General features: G+C 53.8%; 1 protein-coding gene across 5 annotated transcripts in view; it reads right to left on the bottom strand.

Moving 5' to 3' along the window:
- The window catches only part of NRXN2 (neurexin 2), a 302332-nt gene that overhangs the window by 35309 nt on the left and 242788 nt on the right, over nt 1-24235 (bottom strand). For 3 of the 5 annotated variants that reach the window (XM_075005502.1, XM_075005503.1, XM_075005505.1), the window contains 2 exons: nt 18924-19095; nt 13575-13664 (listed from right to left, as the gene is read on the bottom strand). In XM_075005502.1, the coding sequence (XP_074861603.1) occupies nt 13575-13664; nt 18924-19095 (262 nt within the window). The remainder of the gene's footprint in view (nt 1-13574; nt 13665-18923; nt 19096-24235) is intronic. The other 2 variants (XM_075005504.1, XM_075005507.1) reach the window with 1 other exon arrangement.

Below are 24235 nucleotides of genomic sequence, written 5' to 3'. Positions count from 1 at the left end.
GTCTGTGTCTGTGGAGGAGGTGCTGGGGAGGTATGTGTGGGGAAGGGTCTGGGTCTGTATCTGTGGAGGAGGCGCTGGGGAGGTACCTGTGGGGAAGGGTCTGTGTCTGTGGAGGAGGTGCTGGGGAGGTACGTGTGGGGAAGGGTCTGTGTCTGTGGAGGAGGCGCTGGGGAGGTACGTGTGGGGAAGGGTCTGTGTCTGTGGAGGGGGCGCTGGGGAGGTATGTGTGGGGAAGGGTCTGTGTCTGTGGAGGAGGTGCCGGGGAGGTACGTTTGGGGAAGGGTCTGTGTCTGTGAAGGAGGCGCTGGGGAGGTGCGTGTGGGGAAGGGTCTGTGTCTGTGGAGGAGGTGCTGGGGAGGTATGTGTGGGGAAGGGTCTGGGTCTGTGTCTGTGTCTGTGGAGGAGGCGCTGGGGAGGTACGTGTGGGGAAGGGTCTGTGTCTGTGGAGGAGGTGCTGGGGAGGTACGTGTGGGGAAGGGTCTGTGTCTGTGGAGGAGGCGCTGGGGAGGTACGTGTGGGGAAGGGTCTGTGTCTGTGGAGGGGGCGCTGGGGAGGTATGTGTGGGGAAGGGTCTGTGTCTGTGGAGGAGGTGCCGGGGAGGTACGTTTGGGGAAGGGTCTGTGTCTGTGAAGGAGGCGCTGGGGAGGTACGTGTGGGGAAGGGTCTGTGTCTGTGGAGGGGGCGCTGGGGAGGTACCTGTGGGGAAGGGTCTGTGTCTGTGGAGGAGGTCCTGGGGAGGTACGTGTGGGGAGGGGGTCTGTGTCTGTGGAGACGGCTCTGGGGAGGAGGTGCTGGGGAGGTCGTGTGGGGAAGGGTCTGTGTCTGTGGAGGAGGTGTTGGGGAGGTACGTGTGGGGAAGGGTCTGTGTCTGTGGAGGCGGCGCTGGGGAGGTACGTGTGGGGAAGGGTCTGTGTCCGTGGAGGTGGCGCTGGGGAGGTACGTGTGGGGAAGGATCTGTGTCTGTGGAGGGTTTGAGGGGAGGTACGTGTGGGGAAGGGTCTGTGTCTGTGTCTGTGGAGACGGCGCTGGGACGGATGTCTGGGCAAGGTTCTGTGTCTGTGGAAGGGGCGCTGGGGAGGTATGTGTGGGGAAGGGTCTGTGTCTGTGGAGGGGGCGCTGGGGAGGTACGTGTGGGGAAAGGTCTGTGTCCGTGGTGGTGGCGCTGGGGAGGTACGTGTGGGGAAGGATCTGTGTCTGTGGAGGGTTTGCTGGGGAGGTACGTGTGGGGAAGGGTCTGTGTCTGTGGAGGGTTTGCTGGGGAGGTACGTGTGGGGAAGGGTCTGTGTCTGTGGAAGAGGTGCTGGGGAGGTATGTGTGGGGAAGGGTCTGTGTCTGTGGAGGAGGCGCTGGGGAGGTACGTGTGGGGAAGGGTCTGTTTCTGTGGAGGGGGCGCTGGGGAGGTGCGTGTGGGGAAGGGTCTGTGTCTGTGGAGGAGGTGCTGGGGAGGTACGTGTGGGGAAGGGTCTGTGTCTGTGGAGGAGGTGCTGGGGAGGTATGTGTGGGGAAGGGTCTGTGTCTGTGGAGGGGGCGCTGGGGAGGTACGTGTGGGGAAGGGTCTGTGTCTGTGGAGGAGGCGCTGGGGAGGTACGTGTGGGGAAGGGTCTGTGTCTGTGGAGGAGGTGCTGGGGAGGTACGTGTGGGGAATGGTCTGTGTCTGTGGAGGAGGTGCTGGGGAGGTACGTGTGGGGAAGGGTCTGTGTCTGTGGAGGGGGCGCTGGGGAGGTATGTGTGGGGAAGGGTCTGTGTCTGTGGAGGAGGTGCTGGGGAGGTACGTTTGGGGAAGGGTCTGTGTCTGTGGAGGGGGAGCTGGGGAGGTACGTGTGGGGAAGGGTCTGTGTCTGTGGAGGAGGCGCTGGGGAGGGATGTCTGGGGAAGGGTCTGTGTCTGTGGAGGGGGCGCTGGGGAGGTACGTCTGGAGAAGGGTCTGTGTCTGTGGAGGGGGCGCTGGGGAGGTACGTGTGGGGAAGGGTCTGTGTCTGTGGAGGAGGCGCTGGGGAGGTGCGTGTGGGGAAGGGTCTGTGTCTGTGGAGACGGCTCTGGGGAGGGATGTCTGGGGAAGGGTCTGTGTCTGTGGAGGAGGCGCTGGGGAGGTACGTGTGGGGAAGGGTCTATGCCTGTGGAGGAGGCGCTGGGGAGGTACGTCTGTGGAAGGGTCTGTGTCTGTGGAGGAGGCGCTGGGGAGGTACGTGTGGGGAAAAGTCTGTGTCTGTGGAGGAGGTGCTGGGGAGGTATGTGTGGGGAAGGGTCTGTTTCTGTGGAGGGGGCGCTGGGGAGGTACGTGTGGGGAAGGGTCTGTGTCTGTGGAGGGGGTCCTGGGGAGGTACGTGTGGGGAAAGGTCTGTGTCTGTGGAGGAGGTGCTGGGGAGGTATGTGTGGGGAAGGGTCTGTTTCTGTGGAGGGGGCGCTGGGGAGGTGCGTGTGGGGAAAGGTCTTTGTCTGTGGAGGGGGCGCTGGGGAGGTGCGTGTGGGGAAGGGTCTGTGTCTGTGGAGGAGGTGCTGGGGAGGTATGTGTGGAGAAGGGTCTGTTTCTGTGGAGGGGGCACTGGGGAGGTATGTGTGGGGAAGGGTCTGTGTCTGTGCAGGGGGCGCTGGGGAGGTACGTGTGGGGAAGGGTCTGTGTCTGTGGAGGAGGCGCTGGGGAGGTACGTGTGGGGAAGGGTCTGTGTCTGTGGAGGAGGCGCTGGGGAGGTACGTGTGGGGAAGGGCCTGTGTCTGTGGAGGAGGTGCTGGGGAGGTACGTGTGGCGAAGGATCTGTGTCTGTGGAGGGGGCGCTGGGGAGGTACGTGTGGGGAAGGGTCTGTGTCTGTGGAGGAGGTGCTGGGGAGGTACGTGTGGGGAAGGATCTGTGTCTGTGGAGGGGGCGCTGGGGAGGTACGTGTGGGGAAGGGTCTGTGTCTGTGGAGGAGGTGCTGGGGATGTACGTGTGGGGAAGGGTCTGTGTCTGTGGAGGAGGCGCTGGTGAGGTACATGTGGGGAAGGATCTGTGTCTGTGGAGGGGGCGCTGGGGAGGTACGTGTGGGGAAGGATCTGTGTCTGTGGAGGGGGCGCTGGGGAGGTACGTGTGGGGAAGGGTCTGTGCCTGTGGAGGATGCGCTGGGGAGGTCGCGTGGGGAAGGGTCTGTGTCTGTGGAGGGGGCGCTGGGGAGGTACGTGTGAGGAAGTGTCTGTGTCTGTGGAGGGGGCGCTGGGGAGGTACGTGTGGGGAAGGGTCTGTGTCTGTGGAGGAGGTGCTGGGGAGGTATGTGTGGGGAAGGATCTGTGTCTGTGGAGGGGGCGCTGGGGAGGTACGTGTGGGGAAGGGTCTGTGTCTGTGGAGGAGGTGCTGGGGAGGTACGTGTGGGGAAGGGTCTGTGCCTGTGGAGGATGCGCTGGGGAGGTCGCGTGGGGAAGGGTCTGTGTCTGTGGAGGGGGTGCTGGGGAGGTATGTGTGGGGAAGGGTCTGTGTCTGTGGAGGAGGTGCTGGGGAGGTACGTGTGGGGAAGGGTCTGTGCCTGTGGAGGATGCGCTGGGGAGGTCGCGTGGGGAAGGGTCTGTGTCTGTGGAGGAGGCGCTGGGGAGGTACGTGTGGGGAAGGATCTGTGTCTGTGGAGGAGGTGTGGGGAGGTCGCGTGGGGAAGGGTCTGTGTCTGTGGAGGGGGTGCTGGGGAGGTACGTGTGAGGAAGGGTCTATGTCTGTGGAGGATGCACTGGGGAAGTCGATGTGTTTGAGTGGGAAGGGCTGCGGAAGTGTTCATGGGGAGAGACAGATCCCTTGGGGTGTGGAGGTGCGTAGGTGTCCGGAGGACCAAGGGGGACCCTTTAGTAGTAGTGGGATCCCCGCCTAACTTCCCATGGTGCCCTGGCACAGGCCGGTGCTTGCTGGGCTAAGTTTGGGGATGAGCAGTAGCAGCTGATTTAAAGCTGGGGGCACATGTGGGGACCAAAGCGGTGCCATTGAATGGTTCTTCCTTTAAAGCTGCCCCTGCCTCCCCTCTCATTAGACACGTCCCAGCTGCCATCCAGGTGGCACAGAGCAGTTTAGAAAGCAGATCCTGGCCAACTCCCTCCCCCTCGCCACCATGCTCTCTCCTCGCTCCCTCCCTCCCTCAATCCTTCAAAGGCGCCTTTTAAAACAGAGAAGAGAGGAGGATTGTTAAAGGGACCTTCTGTTGCGAGCAAAACCGACTCCAGATGGCTCCTACTGAACCGTTATCAGCTGGTTAACGCTCTGACTGTACAACAGCTTCGGCTTTGGATGAATACTCTGGAAATCGGCAGGTTTTTAACCCTCTGAGTTTCAGCTTCTTGGGTTTTTGTTTGTTTTTTTAGAAAATAGGATTATTTTTGTTTTAATTTTCTTTTGTTGGGTTTAAGAAATCAGCACCAAAAAACTGCCCGGACTCCTGCCACTGACTTCTTTTCTCTGCGTTTGGGGGAGTTTAGTGCATTAATTAGTTTTCGCCCTCATTAGGTGGATTTTTTGTTTTGTTGCTTATTTAAAGAGCTTATTTGTTATGTGATTTATTTCCCACCTGGATTTTTAAGGGCCCACACTCAGATGTGTGTGCACACCCACAACACTGTCCTGTATCAAATTTCTCTTGAATTCCTTCCCTGCACACCCTCCTCCCAAGCACTGCTCTTGTGGGAGGTGAGTGGCAAAGGTGTGAGGCTGGGAAGGCTGAGGGTTAAAATCATGCTGCTTGCAAAGAGAGCAATGCCAGACGCGTCATGTTTGTGAGTGCCCAGGATTACCAAGCTCATGGCGCTTGTGAAAAGGGGAAGCATCAGCTCATCTGTGAGGCACAAGACCCTTGTGGAGGCAAATGCACATTTATTGGGTCTTAGTTTAAATCCAGCTGACTTGCCAGCAGGAGGCTGGTGTGTGTGTTTGTGTCTCTCAGGGGAACGAGCAAACCAGCCTAACAGAGCAGCTGGTGCTACCCCACTGTCTGAAAAGTCTCCAGGGAAGTATTATTATTCTGAGGCAGACCTATTTGCCTCTCTGCTTTCCCTGTCTCCTGCTTTTTATTCTTCAGGGAAACTGATGTAGACAGTCTGTCCAGGCTGCATCTTCCTTATTCTGTACAGGCAACATCCCTCGGCCCTGTCCCTGATCTCCCCAAGGTAAGCCGTGGTGAGAGCCAGGCTTCTGAAGAAGAGGGGCAGGGGCTCTCTCCTCTCACTCAGGGCTGATGGTAAAGGTTCGAGTAGCAAGCCATGAAGCTGAACGTGGGGGATCCCTGCTTGGAATCAGCCAGCACCACCTGGAGAGTTTCTCCAGTCTGTGGGCCCCTGGTCTAAGTGGGGGTTGGAGCTGCACAGCTGGGTTCAGACGGCAGAAGCAAAGCCACCCATGGTACAGCCAAGAAATCAGGATCTGGGAAGTTTCTCCAGTCAAATTTAGTCTTCTAGTTCCATGAAGGGGGCAGCCTGGGGGAACTAGGCTGCCCACAGAGGCATCTCCCCATGAACTGACAGGCAGAGGGAGTGTTGGACTGCTCTGTGGGGAGTGGGCTGGTGTCTCCTCAGTGTCTTTCTTCCCAGGGAGCTGAGACCAAAGCCTACCCCAGGGCTTGCACTGCCAGGCTGGGCCACGGTTAATATGGCAAGTTGAAAGACCAGGTCTACTGTATCCAAATGCATTGGCTCGTGTAGGGGTGAGCAAAGTGGGGGCCAGGCCCTCCAGGCAGGGCACAGCACAATCGGCTGATGGGTCTCAGGCTCACCCAGCTCATCAAAAATATTGAAATGTTATTGTATTCACATTTATATACCGATTAATAAAGTGTTTACATTCCACTGACTTATTTTCTTATATGCATCAAAAGTTTTTTTTTATATGAGCATAACCAACATTTCCATCAGCTTGGATTATGTTAGACAGGTGGGGGGCCCAGCTAATTACAGGAATGAAAAGTGGGGCCCGACATAAAAAGTTTGCTCACTCCTGGACTAGTGAATGAGATAATAGATAGATACAGAGGTATGGGGCAACGATGAAGTTTGTGTGGGGATGAAAGGTAGCACATAAGGACAGATGGAAGTCAGGACGTGTGTGGGGACAGAGGGATGGGTCTGTGGGGGGATGGATGAATGGATGGAAGGGTGTACATGATTGGGGATGGAAGAAAGGATATTTGTATTTGGAGACAGACAGAAGGGTGTGTGAGGATGGAGAGAAGGATGTGTGGGGGGACAGATGGATGGACAAGTGCAAGACCAGCTGAATGGAAAAGGGTGTGGGGATGGACAGATGGCTGAAAGGGTGTGCATGTGGATGGATGGACGGACAGGTTCAGGGACGGAAGGATGGAAGTGTTGGTGTAGGAATGGAAGGGATGGTATGTAAGGAGACAAAGGGATGGATGGGGTGTGTAGGGATGGATGGATTGATAAGTGAGTGTGAGGATGGAAAGAAGGTGTGAATGGAGACAGATGGAAGGGCATGTTCGTGTGAGGATGAATGGAACGAAGGATGGCTGTGGGGAACAGACGGATGGGCAGGTGTGTGTGGAGACAAGGATGGATGAACAGGAAGGAGGGCGTGAGTGGAGACATGGAGTGGGGAAAGGTGTGTGGAGAATGATGGACAGACAGAAGGGTGTGTGGGGATGGAAGGAAGGAGCAGTGTGGAGATGGATGGATGGATGTGGGGATGGAAGAAGGATGTGTGTAGCGACAAACAGAGGGAAGAGTGTGTGTAAGTATGCAGGGATGCATGTGCCTCACGGTTGGGTGGAAGCGGGTGTCAGGGATGGATGGATGGATGTTTGCGGGGATGGACAGGAGGAAGTGGGTATATGAGGATGGATGGATGGAAAGGTGTGTGTGGGAATGGAATGAAGCAAGGGGGCTATGCGAGTACGGATGAGCGTTGGGGGGACAGAGGGAAAAGGTTTGCAAGGAAGGATGGATATGTGCTTGTGGGGATGGAAGGGAGAAAGATGGTGTGTGAAGGAGCAAGGGAAGAAGGGTGTGTGTGAGGAATCAGCATTTGTGGAGACGGATGTATGAGTGTGTGGGGATGCGCACAAGGATGCGGGGGTATGGATGGAAAGGAGAATGAGCGTGGGGATGGAATGGAGGGTGTGTGTTGGGACGGGTGGATGGAAGGGGTGTTTGGGGACAGATGGGTGAGCGGGGACAGACGGATGGATGTGCGTTTAGAGGATGGACAGGAGGAGGGAAAGGCATGCACGGGAATGGAATGAAGGAAGGGGGATATGTGAGAATGGATGAATGGTGTGGGGGGAAGGATGGAAAGGGGTGTGCGTGGGGATGGAAGGAGGAAAGGTGTGTGAGAAGATGGAAGGGAGGAAGCGGGTATGCATGGGATTGGATGGATACATATGTGTTACAGATGGATGGAAGAGGGGGTGGGACTGGATGAATGGAGGGGTGTATGTGTTTGTGGGGATGGAAGAGAGGAAGGGGGGATGTGAGGATGGACGGATGGTAGGGTGCGTGGGGGGAACAGAAGAAAGGAAGGGCATGTTTGGGGATGGATGGAAGGAAGGGGCTCTGTGAAGGAGCAAGGAAAGAAGGAGATGTGTGAGGATGGGGAGATGTGAAAGAGGGATGCTAATGAGACACTTCAGGATATGCTAATGAGGCACTGCAATGAATATGCAGCATCTCATTAGCATAATAGTGGCCACGGCAAGTGCCACTTTTGATTGCGCACAGCTCACCTTTTCGAAAGGACACCACAGACTTCAAAATCCCCTTATTCCCCAGCACGCTGGCAAGGGAAGCTCACTCAAAGTCAGTGATTTCCCTGTTCCACCTTGATGTTCTGCATTGAACTTGCACAGAAGGAGCCTTCTATTCACAGCTTTTGGGCTGATCCAGGACAAGTGGAGTGTGGACGTCACGCAGATCTCAAATCTGGACTGTCTGGGGATCGAGGTTTGGGGTCAGGTCTGACCGGATCTGGGCTGGTTGGTGCTGTCCCTGCCCATGACTATATAAATGGAAACATGCTAATCATAAAAGGATGAGTAGCTGGGAGGGAAGGAGGCACATTCCCTTCTCCAAATAAGGGCTGTTCAACTGTGTTATAACAGACTGGGCCCTTTCCTAGGGGTGAGCAGAGTGGGACCTGTGACGAGTGTTCTGCAAAGGAAGATGCTTGTATATATGCAGCTAGTTAATTTGCAGGAAGGTAGCACTTGAACTCACTTGCATTGTTCATGTTGCTCAAGCAATAGAAAGTCAAGTATCAGGATGAAAAGGTGGTTTGATGTGGCTGCTTTGGTGAGGTTGAGTGGGAGTTCACTCAAGGGCTGCCATGTCCTCTCCTTCCAGACGCATGCCAAGCTCCGCTGCAGCACTTTCAAAGTGCCTTACATTGTACAGATAGGGAAACTGAGGCACACAAAGGAAAACTTCCCTAAAGATGCCCAGCAGTAGAGATAGGAATAGAGCCCAGGTGTCCTGAGATCCAGGTCTGTACTGTCCACCAGGCCACAGCTGTGGCTGGAGCCGAAGAAGACACTTGGTTAATAGGATCCCTAGATGCTCTGGGCTTCATGCCTCATCTGTCAAATGGCAGATTAGGTGATTAAACAGCTGGCCAAGCAGGGACAGAATGTTCATGAGCTCAGTGAATTTTGTGGGGGCATTAGAGTGCATTAGTCTAACCCTTCCAGACCTGGCACTGAACCGAGGCACGATACTTCAAAAGAGCAGGCTACACCATCCTGCAAAGCCATATGAGATTTCGACTATTTTTTCCACCCCCCAGTCAGACCAAAAAGCCCAATTTTCCAACTTGTCCCCAAATGAAATACCCTCAAAGCTGCTTGCAATGGCACTTGACTAGTTAGCTGACAAAACTGTGTTTGGCTGAGTATCTTCTGAGCCGCTCCAGGGAGCAGGTGATCAGCCCCGATCTAGAGATTTTTCATGCTTGAAGCCTAACCCCGAATGACGCCACTTCTCCAGTTCTCCTGTACAGGCATATGGCTAATGTGCCAATCTAGGGCAAACTTCTCTTCCTCATACCCATCACACTCTTTCAGTGACACCAAGAGTCTGCCAGCCCTCACCTGACTGAACCGTAAATCTCTGGCTCCTTCAGCACAGACCACTAGAGCTTTAACCCTTTGAGCACTGTCTTAGCAGGATAGTGTGATAGCATGACAGATGACTACCGCCTTCATGGCCTCACCTCATTGGCTACTGTGTGCCAGCCAGGGTCTCAAATGTTGGAAGTCTGACTCCAGGGGCTTCTCCAAGAGACCTCGAAGCCCGCTGAAGGTCTAGGGAGAAATAGGACTCCTTTATTTCAGGGTCTAAAGGGGATCTGTGCTTTGGAAGAAGCCAGCTCAGATTTGTGGGTGCCAGTCACTGGGAAATCCAGCCTCAAGGTGGTTATGAGGCTACTGCCCACTTCCAGCACAAGGCTGAGCATCAGTGCTTAAAGAGCCCACAATTATCTCCTGCAGCAGAAACCATCTATAAATGCAGGAGGCACCCCAGTTCCTGTGGCAGCTGTCAAACCTAGGGGCCCTCATGTTTGAGGCGGCCTTTTCAAATTCATCCTGGCCCCAGCCCACGTGCTGCACCAAAGAGCAAAATCAACTACTCTCAGTCATCAAAGAGCTAAAAAGACACTGTCACTCAGAGCTCCTCCTGAGATACAGCTTTTGACTGTGGTGTTTTCAGCCAAGGGGATTGAGACATTCGATTCTCATTCGTTTAGAGGGGATGTCTTGACACCCTTGAGCATCTTTGCATTGCTCAGCACTGGTGGTAAAAATAAATCCAAACTTTAAAAAGAAAACCTCACTGAGGTATTTCTGGGATCATTATTATTTTTGAAGGATTCTACTGCCAATAGTGGGCTCCATTCGTCTTTCATTTGCCATAGGTTAAACCAGGACTAGATCTCAGGGGTGATAATTCTTGGGATATTATCATGATATCTGGTGATTTTCCTGAAAGCCCCAGCTCAAGGAATCATGGGATTAGTTCAGAATTTCTATTTTCTTTTTAAAAAAGTAGTTTTAATACTTCTTGTTTTATTTCTTTATTAAAGAAGCAGCTTGATTATCTGGCATCCCTGGGGCACAGGGGTTTCCAGATAATCAAATTTTCTGGTTAGTCGAGGGGCGCCTCTGGCCTCTCTCAGCTGATCCTGGCAGAGGGTGCAGTCCTGTTCCTGAGGGCTCAGGGGGGCATCCTCCCCACTTCTGCCAGCCCTGGCAAGACAGCCAGCCCCACTCAGCTGGCCACAACCCATCCCAAAGGCTTTTAAATTAATAAAGTGTGGCTTAATAAAGCTGTTCTGGCTGTGGGGAGGGGGAGGCAACCTGCAGCAGCTACCCGAGTACCAGTGAAGAGATTGTGCTGGTTATCTGAGTGCAGGATAACACAGCTTTTCCTTCACAGATCTTGAAGCATTTTACAATGGAGGTGCTTGCCTCCACTTTACAGAAGGGGAAACTGAGGCCCGGCAGGCCAGGCCAGGGCATAGCACCCAGACATCCTGAGCCCCATTCCAGTAGGACATACTGCTTGGCTACGCGGGGGAAAAGCTGGAAAATATGAGCCCTAGAGGTTCAAAACACAGAAGGCAAACAAACAAGAAACAATGGTTCTCAAGCCAATCTCTGTTTCTGAACCCCACAAGCCGGCAACACTGCATTCTGGCACCACAATAAGTAGCCAGATTTTGAAAAGAAGTGAGAATATTGGGCTTAGACTGGGGGCTCTATGAGACAGGGAGAGTCTCCTGGTTGTGTGTTTGTACACTGCCGAGTGCAGTGGCATCCTGGTCCATGACCAGGGGGCTATTCGGAGCTGCAGCAGTACAAATTCATATATTTTTGGATTTCAAGGCCAGAAGGGAGCATTAGATCATCTCTGCTGCCTTGTCTCACACTGGCCAGAGAATGTCACTGAGTTAACCCTGCAAAGAATCCCAGTTACCTGTGTTTGATTCAAGTTATCTTCCAGAGAGGTAACCAGCCTAGGGAGCAGATGGAGACTCCACACCTGCCCTTTTGTTCTCATGCCTAACCTCCCTCCCTGGAAAAAAATGTGTGGCTTGTTTCTCAGTGGAATGTGTCTGGCTTTAATTTCCAGTCATTGGTTCTGCCTCTTTCCATTAGGTTAAAGAGCTCCTTAGTACCCAGGATTTGCTTCCAATGAACTGTAACCAAGTCACCTTTTCCTCCTCTTTTGGATTAGCTAAGCAATCATACCATCAATCACCGTCCAGCACTCCTCTCCCTTCAGCCCACATATAATTTTTCCTGCTTTTCTCTGCATCTTCTTCACCTTTTCCAATATCTTTTGTCAAAGGAGGGCACCTGAGCTGGACGCAGGATTCCTGATGATTGCAAACGAAGTCAAAGGAGTTTCACTGGCATAAGCAAGAGGAAAATTGGGCCCAAGATAATAAAAGACAACACGGTGAGCTGACCCTGTTGCTCTTTCCTAACCCAAATGTTGTAGCCTGGGGCTAGCCCTGAAAGTGACTAAAAACAATAGTGAAAGTAACGAGGGATCCAGGCTTGAAACTACCACTCTCTTTTTGTCCATTGAAGTGCCAAGTTAAAAAAGTTAACCGTAGGGCATCAACGATGAAATCAGATATTAGACAAAGAGCTCCTCTCCCCTCCCCCCCGGCAAGATTTAAGAACCGTGTGCAGAAGTGGGAGATTTAATGTTTGCTTGGACATGAGTGTCCAGGTAAGCACAGGTCTGATGAACCCCCTCTTGCCTTATTTCTTTTTAAACACAGCCCATCCCAAAGGCTTTTAAATGAACAAAGCATAGCTTAGTCCTAAAGGGTGAAATTCACCCTGGCGTATGCGTCACTTAAATCCAATTGAGCAGAGCAGATGTCTTGTGCTGGGTTTCTGCACCAGGGCGAATGTTGCCCACTAAGCAGCTCTACTTGGCAGATGTTTCCACTCCACTTGGACTGGTACCTCAGCTGGTGTAAATTGCCACCGCTCCATTTACATCAGCTGAGGACCAGAGTTCAAAACATAGCAAGTTCTTCCAGACTAGACCTTGTGTGGTGAGGTGGGTTGTGTATCTCACTTTAGTGTGTTTGTGTGTGTGAGGGTGGTGGGGGGACAAGGTGATAGAGAGAGAGAGAGAGTTTTTTTTAAATCAGTTTAAAATTCCAAATATAATCCAGATGAAGAAATTTAGCATCCAAAGTGGAAAATCAACACATAAAAGCCCATACTCCTCAAAGGGTTAAATCTTGTTTTGCTATTTTTTGGTTCATCCAGGTGTACATGAATAGAGATATACAAATCTCTCATGTTTTGTTTTAAATAAATTAACTTGTTAAAGTCCCTTTAACTGATTTTTTTTGGTTGTTAGTTGTTTAAACAATCAAGTTACAGACATTAAAAGATACATTTAGATGCTTATCCCAGTTAGAAAAACGTGCTAAGAATTGGTTATTAAAAGACATTTTGAATTTATCAGTTTAAAATACATTACAAGCCTGGTTTAGCGTTCGGTTTGTGTTAAAAGCATATTATTAGCTGGTTAAAAGAAGATTTAAAATTACTTTTGTTTGTTTTGCTTTTTCCCCAACTGAGTTTAAGCATTAAAGGTACAGAGCTCAGCCCAGAGGTAGAACAGGGGGTGACCCCATGCTATGAAAAGTTGAGTCAGTTACAAAACTTGTGAAAAAATACATGGAGTTCTTGGAAGGGAGATTCTGGCTGTTTGAAGTTACAGGGTGATGTGCTGGATCCGTTCAAGTCAATAGCTAAATGCCCTTCACTGTCTCATATGGCCCAGGCTGATGGCATGGGCTATGGGGCAGGACACAGGAGTGAGAGATCTAGGACTCCTGGGTTCTCTTCCTGGCGCTCTTGCTGACTATGGGGAAATCTCTGTGCCTCTCATTAGCCTACTTTGACTGTAAACTCTTTGGGAGAGGGAGCATGTGTCCTGCAGCACCTGGCACAACAGTGCCCTGCTCTCTCCAGGAACCAGTGAAAAGTAACAACTCACAATAATATGTCATTCTGACCTCTGCATTGGAGGTGTGAGAACCTCCCTGTGTCATGCCTCCACCATTCTATGGGAGAAATAGCAAATCCTGTCACCCTTACTGTCTCCCCTGCCTGTGTCTCTCTGAGTCATTGGCTCCATCTGTTTGCTGATCTGCAGTATTTATTCTTCTGCAATTCACAACTGCCTGGAATCCTAAAGAGTTAGGATTGTTTAAAATAATCAGTAGCAATGAGTCTTATAGGCTAACCCCACCATGTTCTTCACAGGCTGAGTCCCACGGGCTGGAGAGGAGCCTCCCAGAGGCTAACTCCAGTCTCCATTTATTGGACACTGTTGTCCCAAGATACCTAGAGCTGGGGGAGGGATGGGCTGCATCTGTCCTAACCAACAGAGCCATGTCAAGTTCTCAGTGACCAATGAAATCATGCAGCTACTCTTTTTACCATCCAAATCCCACCACTAATTTTTAAGTGAGCTCTCTGGACAAGATGCTTTTGGAAGAGGAGGTGGAGGAGAATGTCAGGATGGCAGCGGGCGAGCTCTGCACCTTTAAATCTTTTTTATTAATTAACCGTAATTAATTATCATTAATTACCTTTGTCGAGTAGCCACTCATCTACTACTCGACCGAGCCGATACGGAATTCTCTGCCTAGCAATCGCCAGCCGCTCATTATCACTGTTCCCTTTAAAGAGTTTAGAGAAAAGATTTGTAGACGGTTAAAATAAAAAAATAAAAAGCAAATAAGAGAGAGAGAGAGAGAGACATATCACACCATCTGGAAGGTCAAAGGTCAGAGGTTAGCATGTTTAGAGAGGTCAAATAGAGGTTAAGCGTTGGATCAAAATTAACTGGCTTGGGGGGCTGTTTGGTTGACGGTTTAGTCGATTTAGGCAGCACAGAGAGCTATTTACACAGTTTAGTAAAGTTTAGGTGTTAGGTGCGCGGCTTGATGTTAAACGGATTTATGCAACATTTAGCAGGAGAAAGCTCCGGTGCAGTTTGGGGTTTAAAACTGACTTTTATCGACCTTTAGTCCCTACCAAACACAATATATCCTGAAAACAGTGACACGCGTCCCCCTTGCCACATCGGCGAGAAGACACTTTTCCCGTGCACCAGTTCCCTTTTCCTAGTTTCCTTTGCCGAGTTTCTCTGTCCAGTTCCTCCCGCCCCCCCCCCCACTGCAAAAGGCACACAAGCAAGGTCACGCGCACCCCCACCCCCCATTCCATTTCATATTACTCTCTGAAAATCCAGACTGGCAAAATCAAAGAATGTCCCCAAAAGGCATTAAAAGCTGGGCCAGCCTTCCTGTTTCGTTCCAGTGAAGCAGAGGAGGAATCTCTCTCTCACCTGCATTAGCAGGGAGGGTGTTGTTTGTCCAGCAGATGCAGGCTGGGCCCTCAATCCCAAATGCCTGTTAGGCTTTACCAGAAGGGACGCTTAGTGTGCGTACAATGCCCAGAAGAATAGGGCCCCCGATCTTAGCCAAGCCTTTGACTGGACTAGAAATGATCCTTATGTTTCTTCCTTTACATTTGACAAATGAGCTGGTTAGCGAATGCCCGGGGTGGCTGGGTTCTGGAACTGGCATCACACACAAACAACAGGTTCGGAGTAAAGGTGGACACTGTGTTACTGCAACAGTTGAGGCCAAGAGACAGAAGTGCTCAGCTGTGGGTATCACATTTGCCCTTTTCTAATGACTGGGAGTCCCTGTTGGCTCGCCTGGCAGGAGGTGCCTTTGCAAGGGACAATCCGTGGTGTTGGTCAGAACTATGCAGTATCTGGATCAATGGATGGATCACATATCAGATCTTAGCTGTGGGGACTGTGCATGACCTGGTTAAATGGAGGTGGATGCAGCTGGGGCCCCAATCTCAGTCTGTGTCTCTGGGTACTACTGGAACTCAAATAACTGTACAGGTGTGGAAACCAAGCCACAGACTTTTAAAATAGCTCAGCCACTGGTCTGGCCCTGATCTGCAGAGCTGGTGAGCCTGTTACAGCCTAGCTAGGAAGCCTGGGGTTTTCAGCTCAGCCTGTCCACACTTTAGCTGGTTGGATCTCTGGTGTCAGCAGTGAGCAGACCTCAGTGCTCCAAAGAACTTGGTATGCTGGTAGCTGATCCCTGGGGGAAATCAGACCATCAGGTGTCACAGCAGAAGCAGCTGTGAAATCAGGCCCCAGCTGTGCATGACAAGCGAGGGCCTGCTGATCTGCCCCTCACCACACGGGGCGCCTGGGGCAGAGGCGGGAATGGAACTCAGGAATCTTGGGCTCGCTGGAGACTCTGGCTTTGTATGACTGGACAGAATGGAAGGCAGGTGTTCAGAGTCCCAGCACAGCACCTCCACCTCCTTCCTTGGTGCAGGTGGAATGGCAGAGATGCTCGAGCTGTTCCCTCATGTTGAGGGGAAGGTAACAGAGTGTGACGGAAAAGAGGCAGCACTGGCTGGGCAGTGAATTCGCTGGCAGAGGCACAGAGTCACAGTGACACGCTCTTCCCCCCACGCCTGTTCACGGAGATGAACTGCTGCTGGGCCGCATGGGTTTGGGTTGGAGCAGCCTGGCTGGGCTGTGGTGCGCTGGCTGTACTGGGTGGGCAGGTCGGAGCGGGGAGGAAGGAACAGGGTGTTAGAGACATGGCAGGATGTGGGGGACTCACTTAAATCAGGAGTCTGTAGGACACAGCGGGAGCTAGGACTCCTGGGTTCTATCCCCAGGACTGGGAGGGCAGTGATGCCTATTGGTTGGAGCAAGGACTCTTAGGAACCAGGACTTCTGGGTTCTCTTCCAGGTGCTGGAAGGGTAGACCAGGGAGGTGGGCTCCTCTCTGATGGAAAGGGCTATAGAAACCCCTCCTGTGAGGTCTGCCCATGCTCACCTTGCTAGTCAGGCTGCCATTTGACCCCCTAATTTTTATGCTCTCATTAGCACTGATATTAACAAGGTGATTAACATCTTCAGTTAAAACCAGACCCTCCCTGGGAAGTGACCCGGGTTGCTAATCAGCAGCCAGCACTCATGCAGGCTGGGGGATTGCCACAGGAGCCATGTGCTTGTGCACTGGCTAAATATGAGAGTGCTGGCATCCATGGAAGTGCACGTGTGTGCATCGCATGTTCTTCTGTCCATACATCAGATCCTGCCCGTGCGCAAATGACACGAGCGTGCACAGCATGTCACTCGCTACCATGTGGGGTGCTGGTGTTACACGCAATTGATGGGCGTGCATTGCCACGCTGCTGAGCTTCAGGTGCTGGGAGGCGACCAGATTACTGATTCCAAACCCCGCCAGCCCCTCCCATGTGGGAGGCTGGGCTTTCTCCAGCTTGCAGTTCTGGATCTCCCACCCCACTCCCAGTGACACCTTCTGTACGGGCCACATAGGTCCTGCGGCTCTGAGACCACCTGGTGGGCACCCAGCGGAGTGGACTGGCACAAAGCTGGCGCCGGTGTTCTGATGTCCACTTGCATTTCCCCTTGTAGTGACCTTGCAGCTACAGCCAGCCTGTGACTGGTGGCTTGTGCTGGGAAGGGGAGAGAGAGAAGGCACTAACAGGAAGAGACACCCAGATGCTATGGTGGTGATGGGTGTCATGCAAAGACATAGCTGGGCAGATGCAGGGAGATGCATGAGGATGGATGGCACAGACGGATGTAAAGGGATGAAGGGAAAGCTATGTATGGGGACGGATGGATGGAGGCGTGGGTGGGGAGAAGATGCTGTGGGTGGGAATGGGTGGAGGACAGTGGATGGGAATCCATGCAGGCCTGCAGATGTTGATGAGTGGAGGGCTGCAGATGGGGGGAGGGCTGTGTGAGGGAGAAGAAACAGTACACATGGAGATGGTGTAGCAGGCGCACGGATGGGGATGGATGGAGAAGTGCGGGGGGGTTAGATTCAGTGTGCGTGTGGACGTGAGAACAGAGACAGAGCACAGAGAGATGGGGGGAGGAGTTTGTACCATTCCCTGGGGTGGAATCTCATTTGTGCGCGTGCATGAGTGAAGTGTGCACAGCGTTTGAGGGGAACGCGCAATGGACCCCCAGTTATGCACGTGAGAGTGGAAAAGACACCAGCGTGTGGAGGTGTGCCCAAAACTTCAAGATGCCAGTGTGTGAGACTCCCTCCAGTAAGGGGCTTGGTGCAGGACTGCCTGGGAAGAGGCAGTGCAGGGGTGGGTGTGGGCAGGGTGGTCAGGGCAGATTCTCCCATGGCTGCAGGTGAGGCATATGTGTGACTTCACAACACGGCCAGACTTCTGCTGCTAGAATGTGTGTGTCAGGGACGGTGCAGTCAGCGGGTGTATGACACGTCCCACATGCCTACCCACAATGTTGCCTACCACGCTACTGATGGGCTCCAGGGAGGGGCAAGTCCAGGTTGGCATCCCCACTCCATCCAGCAGAAGGAGCACACAGCCGTGTGTTTGTGGGAGACAGAAGGCGCACACAGCCGTGTGTTTGTGGGAGACAGAAGGCGCACACAGCCGTGTGTTTGTGGGAGACAGAAGGCGCACACAGCCGTGTGTTTGTGGGAGACAGAAGGAGCACACAGCCGTGTGTTTGTGGGAGATACATCCGTGCACGAGTGTGAAGGCCAAATGTCATTGTGCTGGGACCCATGCTGCTGTGCGTTGTGGGGACAGCTGGGGGCACTCACCCATGCCTACACGTGTGTGTTTGGAGGCCTGTGGTGTTTGTGTACATCTGTCTTTTGACGCCTGTTTGAGTGTGAATTTGTGTGCGCTGGGGTGTGTGCCTTGGCACACCGGTGTGTGGGTGTACAGCTGTGCATTCACATTCCTGGCTTTGCAAATGTGTGTGAGAGAGAATCTGTGTGTGGGCACGTTCATCCCCAGCCCTGAATGGATATGTGGGGAGTAGAGACCAGGACTGGACCCCCTCCTCATCCCCCTCATGATGCTCCATCCCCGGGAATTAGCTGTGATTCTCCAAACCGCATGGGGATGCCAGCTGACTCAGGGAAGAGGCCTGAGGGGAGCAAACACCCCACTCTTTCCCAGGGGCATAATCTCCAGTGTTAAGCTTGCCTGGCTGTCTCTTGGGATGCTGGTTTGTGTGTGATGCAGTCAGAGATGATGGGGGAGGCAGGAATCTGCTGACCCAGAACAGAGAAAACCCATGGGGGTGTCATATATAAATGTGGCATCGTTTCCCCATCCCCTGACATCCCTAGGGGCTGAGGGAGCACGGTGGAAGTCGGAACCAATTTGTAACCCTGACCTTTTCCTCTAACCCTCCTTGACTCCCAAACTCTGCAGCCGGCTAGAGCAGAATCAAAGGACAGAGACCAAAGTCTGTGTCTTAGGGCCTATACTGCTAAGGACTGGGGAGATTCTCCCAGGGCAGGGAAGCAGGGATGATGTCAATGCCTCCGGGGCCTCGAGAAAGGGAATTTCAGATCTACTGCCTCCCTAGAAAAGGGCCCTTTAGACCTGCTTCTGGCAAGGAACTATCTCCTGCACCCCTCCAAACACCTCAGATTCCCTCCCTGGTACCTCTGATTCTAGCTCCCTTTAGAAACCCCCACACACTGGCTCCTCAGCATTCCCCAGTAGGCACTGCCCCAGATTCCACCCTCCCAGCTACAGGCCGCCCCCCCACAAGTACTTCAGAACAGCCCCTGCTAGGAAACCACTCTCCTGATGTACCTGCCATCTCCCACCACTACATGCTGGATGCTCTGTAATGTCCAAGAATCTTGCTCTAGTTTCACGGTGGTGGTGACTGTACCCAGAACCATTTGCAGGGGGGATGGGCACAGATCAGGGCTGACTCTGATGGATGGCAGCTTTACCCAGAGCCTTGTAGGGATGGGCTGGGATGAGGGCTGGTTGCGACTTCCACCACTGATGGGGCAGATGGACCGGGCATTGGGTGGGTGGGCGGCAGAGCCAGTGCCCAGTCTTACCTGCTGGGTAGCGCTCGTTGACAGGCCAGTTGTCCACCTGCAGAGTGGCATTGCCCCCGCTCCGGGTGAAGCGCACCACATGGTACTTGCCGTCGTTCACCATGGCATTGGTCTCCTCAATGGTGATGTCATCCGTGCCCACGTTGAAGATGACCCCAATTGTACCTTGGTCCTGTTGGAGGGGGAAGAGAGACATCAGAGAAGGGGTGAAGGTGAGAGCTGATGGCCAGGACTCCAGGGTTGTAGCCTCAGCTGTGGGAAGGGCTTGGGGTGTAGCAGGGGGAAGCTATCCAAGCTACAGGAGAAGGGGTAAGATCTGGTGCCTCAAGAAGGGGGACATTACTCCCCTCTCCCGACCGCCCACGGAATGATTCTGGCTCCCACGGGGCAGCCCATATCTAGGCTCAGGCAGGGATTTACAAAGCCTGGGCGCAGAAGCAGTTGTGTCTGGGATGAGGCACAGGGGCTGTTCCAATGCCACACAGCCATGCTGCAGTCTGAGTCTGGGAGTGAGGGAGGATCTCCTAAATGATTCCAGGGAGGCCACAAGGAAGCAAGAGAGTGGGACTTTGGCCAGTGCACCAGATTTAATGTCCCCTGGCCTGTGGGCAGGACCAAGGTACCTGCACTGAGCACAGATCTGAGAGAATTTTGTTTATTATTCCATTTGAAAGCTGGAACGCCACCATTACAGCCCCTCACTCCCAGCAGCACAGCATCCCTCCAGCCCCACAGCACCTGTCCAGGCCCCAACCCACCAGCCCTCTGCCCCACTCCCAGCTGCACAGCATCCCTCCAGCCCCACAGCACCTGTCCAGGCCCTCACTGCCCACCCAAACACAAAATGCCCCTCCGGCTCCTGTCCCACTCTCAGCCCCCTGCCTTACCTGGTCCCCACCCCACAGCACCCCTTCACCCTACAATGCCCAGCCAGGCACTTATCCCACTCCCAGCCCCAGCCTCCTGCCCCACTCCCAGCCTCACAGCACCCCTCCAACCCCTGCCCCACTCCCAGCCTCACAACTCCTCTCCAACTCCTGCCCCACTCCCAGCCCCACAGCGCCTCTCCAAGCCTCCTCTCCCAGCCCTGCCCCACTGTGTCCCTCTAGCCCACCAGCCCCCTGCCCAACAGCAGCCCCACGCCCAGCTCTACTGCACCCTTCCTCCCCGCCTGCCTTCAGCACAACTCCCCTCCATTCCCTGCTCCCTGTAGCACACCTGCTACGCCCTCCAGCCGCTCCGTACAGCGCAACGCCCTCTATGGCCCCACTCCCTGCACCACAGCCTCCACCACGGAATTCCTGGCCTGCCCCCGAGCTCCACCCCCCGATGACTGCGTGGGGAGAGTGGCGCCTCCCTGCAGCCCAGGGCCCCGTAGTGTTGTACTGTGGCTGGCAGTGAGTCCCAGGGGAGAGCAACCCCAGCTGAGTGCCGCCCTCCCTCCAACCAGGGCTGCCTCCTTCCAAGTCTCCCTTCCAAGCCCTGAGCGGTTCTGACCCCCACTTAGCAGGGCGCGAGGCTGGTGGCCGGGAGATGCATGTAATGAGAGCTGATCAAGGAGAACCCTGGGCTGGGACTCAAATCATGCCGGGGGGAAGGGGATTTGTTAGCCAGCTGCTTGGGAGAGCCATTCCTAGCAGCCTGCGCCAGACGCAAGTACCCCACCTCCCAGCTCAGATGCAGGGCCAGAGCCCCCTCCCTCTTATACCAGGCTAAGGGAGGAGTAAATCCTCAGTGACCTGATAAAGCGAGAGGACAAAGTCCTCCCCAAGACAGGCACAGAACCTGACATCCAGCCCTTCTGCTGTAACCAACAGACCCCACTGCACTCCCAGAACTGGGGACAGACCTTGGGAGTCCTGTCTTTCTGCTCAGCACTTATTTTCTAATCTCCCAATGGTGCCCGCCCCCTCCGGCTAATTCACTTGGGCGGTAGAGTAATCAAAGCCCCTTTAATCCAGTTCCTGGAGCCATCGATTGAAATTTCAGCCCTAAGCTCACTTGCGTTGTCAATACGCTAACGATCAGGGGCTGTCTGCGGCGGAGTGGGAATGGATCCAGCCCCAGAGTCAGGCACAGCACTGCACATGGGCTGGAGCCACTGACCTTCCGACGGGGCGGGGGCGAGGTCTGGCTCTCTCACTCTGTTCATGTACACACACCTGTTGGGTTTTGTCCAAGAACGTGTATCTGATCATCTCTGAGTGTGTGCTTGTCTGTCTGGGAGTGTACATGTGTGTGTCTGGGACTGTGTCCATTCCTGTCTCTGCGTGCAAGTGTGTCTGGAACTGTGTGATGCTGTTACCTTGGTGTGCCCAAGATGGTGTTTTTTTTCTCCATGTGCGTGCGTGTGTGTGTGTGTGTGTATCTGGGATTGCATGCGGGTCTCTGTGTGTGCATGTATGTGGTTGTTATCAAAGTCTCAGTTGTGTGTAGTTTTTATCTCAGTGAGTTTGTACATGTATGTCTGGGGCTGTGTGTACGTTTCAGTTATCTCTGTGTGCACATATGGTGTGTTTTCACGAGTCAGTCAGTCAGAGTGCGCTGTTCCCTGTGGAGCGGCGCTACTATGGGGTTATGAAGATCTTGAAATAAATTATGGAGATCCCTGTGCACATAAGGTCATGGATTCAAGCGGGACAGACACCGAGCACTGCCCTTCACACCAGCTGGGGCACACGGACAGCCCATTCATTGGCCCAGAATGGAAGGGCTCAGACTGAATGAATCTCTGACTAGCAACTGGAAAGTCTGCGTCTCTGCCAGCGAGTCCCAGCCCCACTGCATTCTGCCTCAGAAGGGAAGGGTGTCCAGTGCCTAGGGCATTGTGATTGGGAGTCCTGTCCCCAGCTCTGCCACTAAATTCCTGCGGGATCTTAGCACCCACAAACCCAGGCAAAGCTGAATCCCAGATGATTTTAACCCAGTCTGGTGTGGGATTATATTTTCTCTTCCACTTATTTCTTGGCCCGTTTGGTTCTGAAACTTTGATCACTCTGTCCTGTCCCACCCTGGAAGCAGTCTCACAGAGAGGCTTGTCTCCCAGCCCCGGGCCCCTTCAGAAAGCTAAGCCACCAAATAGTCATGTGCAGCCTCTGCTGCTCTTGCAGCTGGGGGCTGGTGCAGTGCAAAAGGGCTACAGTGCTAACCAGTGCTTAACAGCACATGGCAGGATGGGCTGCTGCGTCCCAGCTTTTATGGTGCCTCATGCTGCTTATTAGAGCTGTGGATGTAATTACTGCATTACCTGGGGGTTATTAGAGCCCAAGGCGGGTGGAAGTAATGCCCTGCCTGCTGTTCAGTTTGCATGAGCAATGCGGGACAGGGCAGTGCACCTGGGGGACAACTGCTGGGCACGTATAGAGCATTGCTAACAGGATTAAAATAGGCATAGCTGCACTTGTGGGGGAGGGGCTTGCAATTTTGCACTGTCAAGGCAATGCGTGCAGCAACAAGACATTATTCGCTCCCCCCCCCCAATGATGCATGGAATATTGCACCCCCTGTGCAATGCATATGACATGCAGTGATAGGGAGATACCTGTGCTAGGGCAGACAGAGGGATGCACTCTTGGGAAAATGCATGAAATATGCAATTACAGGGTGTTATGTACAATACAGATCACTGGGCTGCGCATGGGACGAGCAGTGACAGGGTGTTACTGGAAACACTGACCACCAGAGCAATGCATGGAGTATTGCATCAGTGGGGTAACGCATGTAGGGCATTGCATGCAACACGGGATTACATGTAATATGGCCTGTTGGTGCAGTACCCGCAAGATGCCATTGCATAGGCAAGGTATGCAATAATGTGAAGCCAGAGCAGATGCAGGATACACAATATGGGCCACTGGGCCAGTATACACGGTACAGACCCACTGGACTAGCATACATGGTGTGCACTTCTGGAACAAGGCACATGTAATGTAACATTAAAGCAACACACACTGTATGGACCACTGGGCTGGTACACATACTACTGACCACTGGGGCAATGCATATGCTCTGTGATCCCGTATCAGCATCCACTCTGTGCCCCTTGGCAGTGACTGTTATGTTGCCTGGGGTAGAGCAGTGAAGGAGCCCAAAGAATACAGTGAGGGGTTCCCCTGAGCCCCCCTAAGCTCTGCAGGAGCACAGCAGCTGGCATTGCTGCAGAGATGACTCACTGCAAGGTGGCCATGCCTGCTCAGCCTGTAAACATGGCCTGTTTCCCTGCCGCCTCTCTCCAAACAGCCCCCGTCTGCCCCTCCTCACCTACCAGCAGTGCACCGTCATCCCAGAGCTGTAAGCAATGGGCCTGTCACAACACCTGGCTAACTGCTACCAGCACTGCAGCAGCCCATGAGCGGAAGCCCCCCCATTGGGCCTGCTCCCAGGGGCTGTGATGGGACTAACGGGATAGCAGGCCGAGCAGGATTTTTGCCTATGGAACTCATTCAGTGCCACACAGTAGTGGCTGGGATGGGCTGCAGCTGCCTGTGGGGTGCAGCACAGGGAACAGAGACAGGCTACACTGATCCGCTCTGGCCCCTTTAACCCAAGCGGCAGAAGCACATGCTATGCCTGAGCTGGTCCACGCTGGCCCTCCAAGCCGGGTGTGGGTACGCCCCTTGGAGACAAGAACCCCAGCTGCTCCTTGGTGCTACGGGAGTCGGTGTAAAGATGGGGACGTTAGCAAGTAGAGCACTGCAGTCAGTGGGAAGGCGCCTCCTGGGTTGAACACCAAGGGTAATACACACCGCCATGGCCGGGGAGGGGGCAGTGCACTCTGGAGAGCCTCCTGCTTCCCACGCCCCTGCTGGCAGCTCAGCCTTTGCTAAGCAGGTCACTGGCAGCAGAGAAGGAGGTGCAGTGGGGCACAGAGCTGGGGAACGGAGACCGCAGGGGAGAGGAATTGAAGGCTCCCCCAGTCTGCTGTCACCTAGTCACTCTGGATCAGGCCCATCTATCGCCTTAACCCTCCCCTCCTCCCGCTGCCACTGGTTGACCAATGGGCCCATCCAGGCTGCTGCAAAGCTCCCTCTATTTTTTCCATCCTTGGGCAGAATAAATGTTACTGGCACTGACGCACGTGTGGATGTGCACGACCAACAGCAACACGCGCTGCCAGGTGTGGGGGCTGGGGGCATGCTGCTAACCAGCTGGGTGGCACTTGAATCTCTCCTGGGGGGACACCAAAGTGCTCAGCTCACAGGGAACCTGGCAGCCTGGTACATCCAGCCCTCCCTGGAAGAGACCAATGGGGCCCACTCAGCCTCAGCATCCCCCTCTGCCTGGCACCCCAGATCAGACCACTCCAGGATTCC

The sequence above is a fragment of the Carettochelys insculpta genome, chromosome 11 (genome assembly GCF_033958435.1).
Source record: "Carettochelys insculpta isolate YL-2023 chromosome 11, ASM3395843v1, whole genome shotgun sequence".
In the NCBI taxonomy this organism is placed as follows: Eukaryota; Metazoa; Chordata; order Testudines; family Carettochelyidae; genus Carettochelys; species Carettochelys insculpta.
This window is presented reverse-complemented; position numbering and strand designations above follow the sequence as displayed.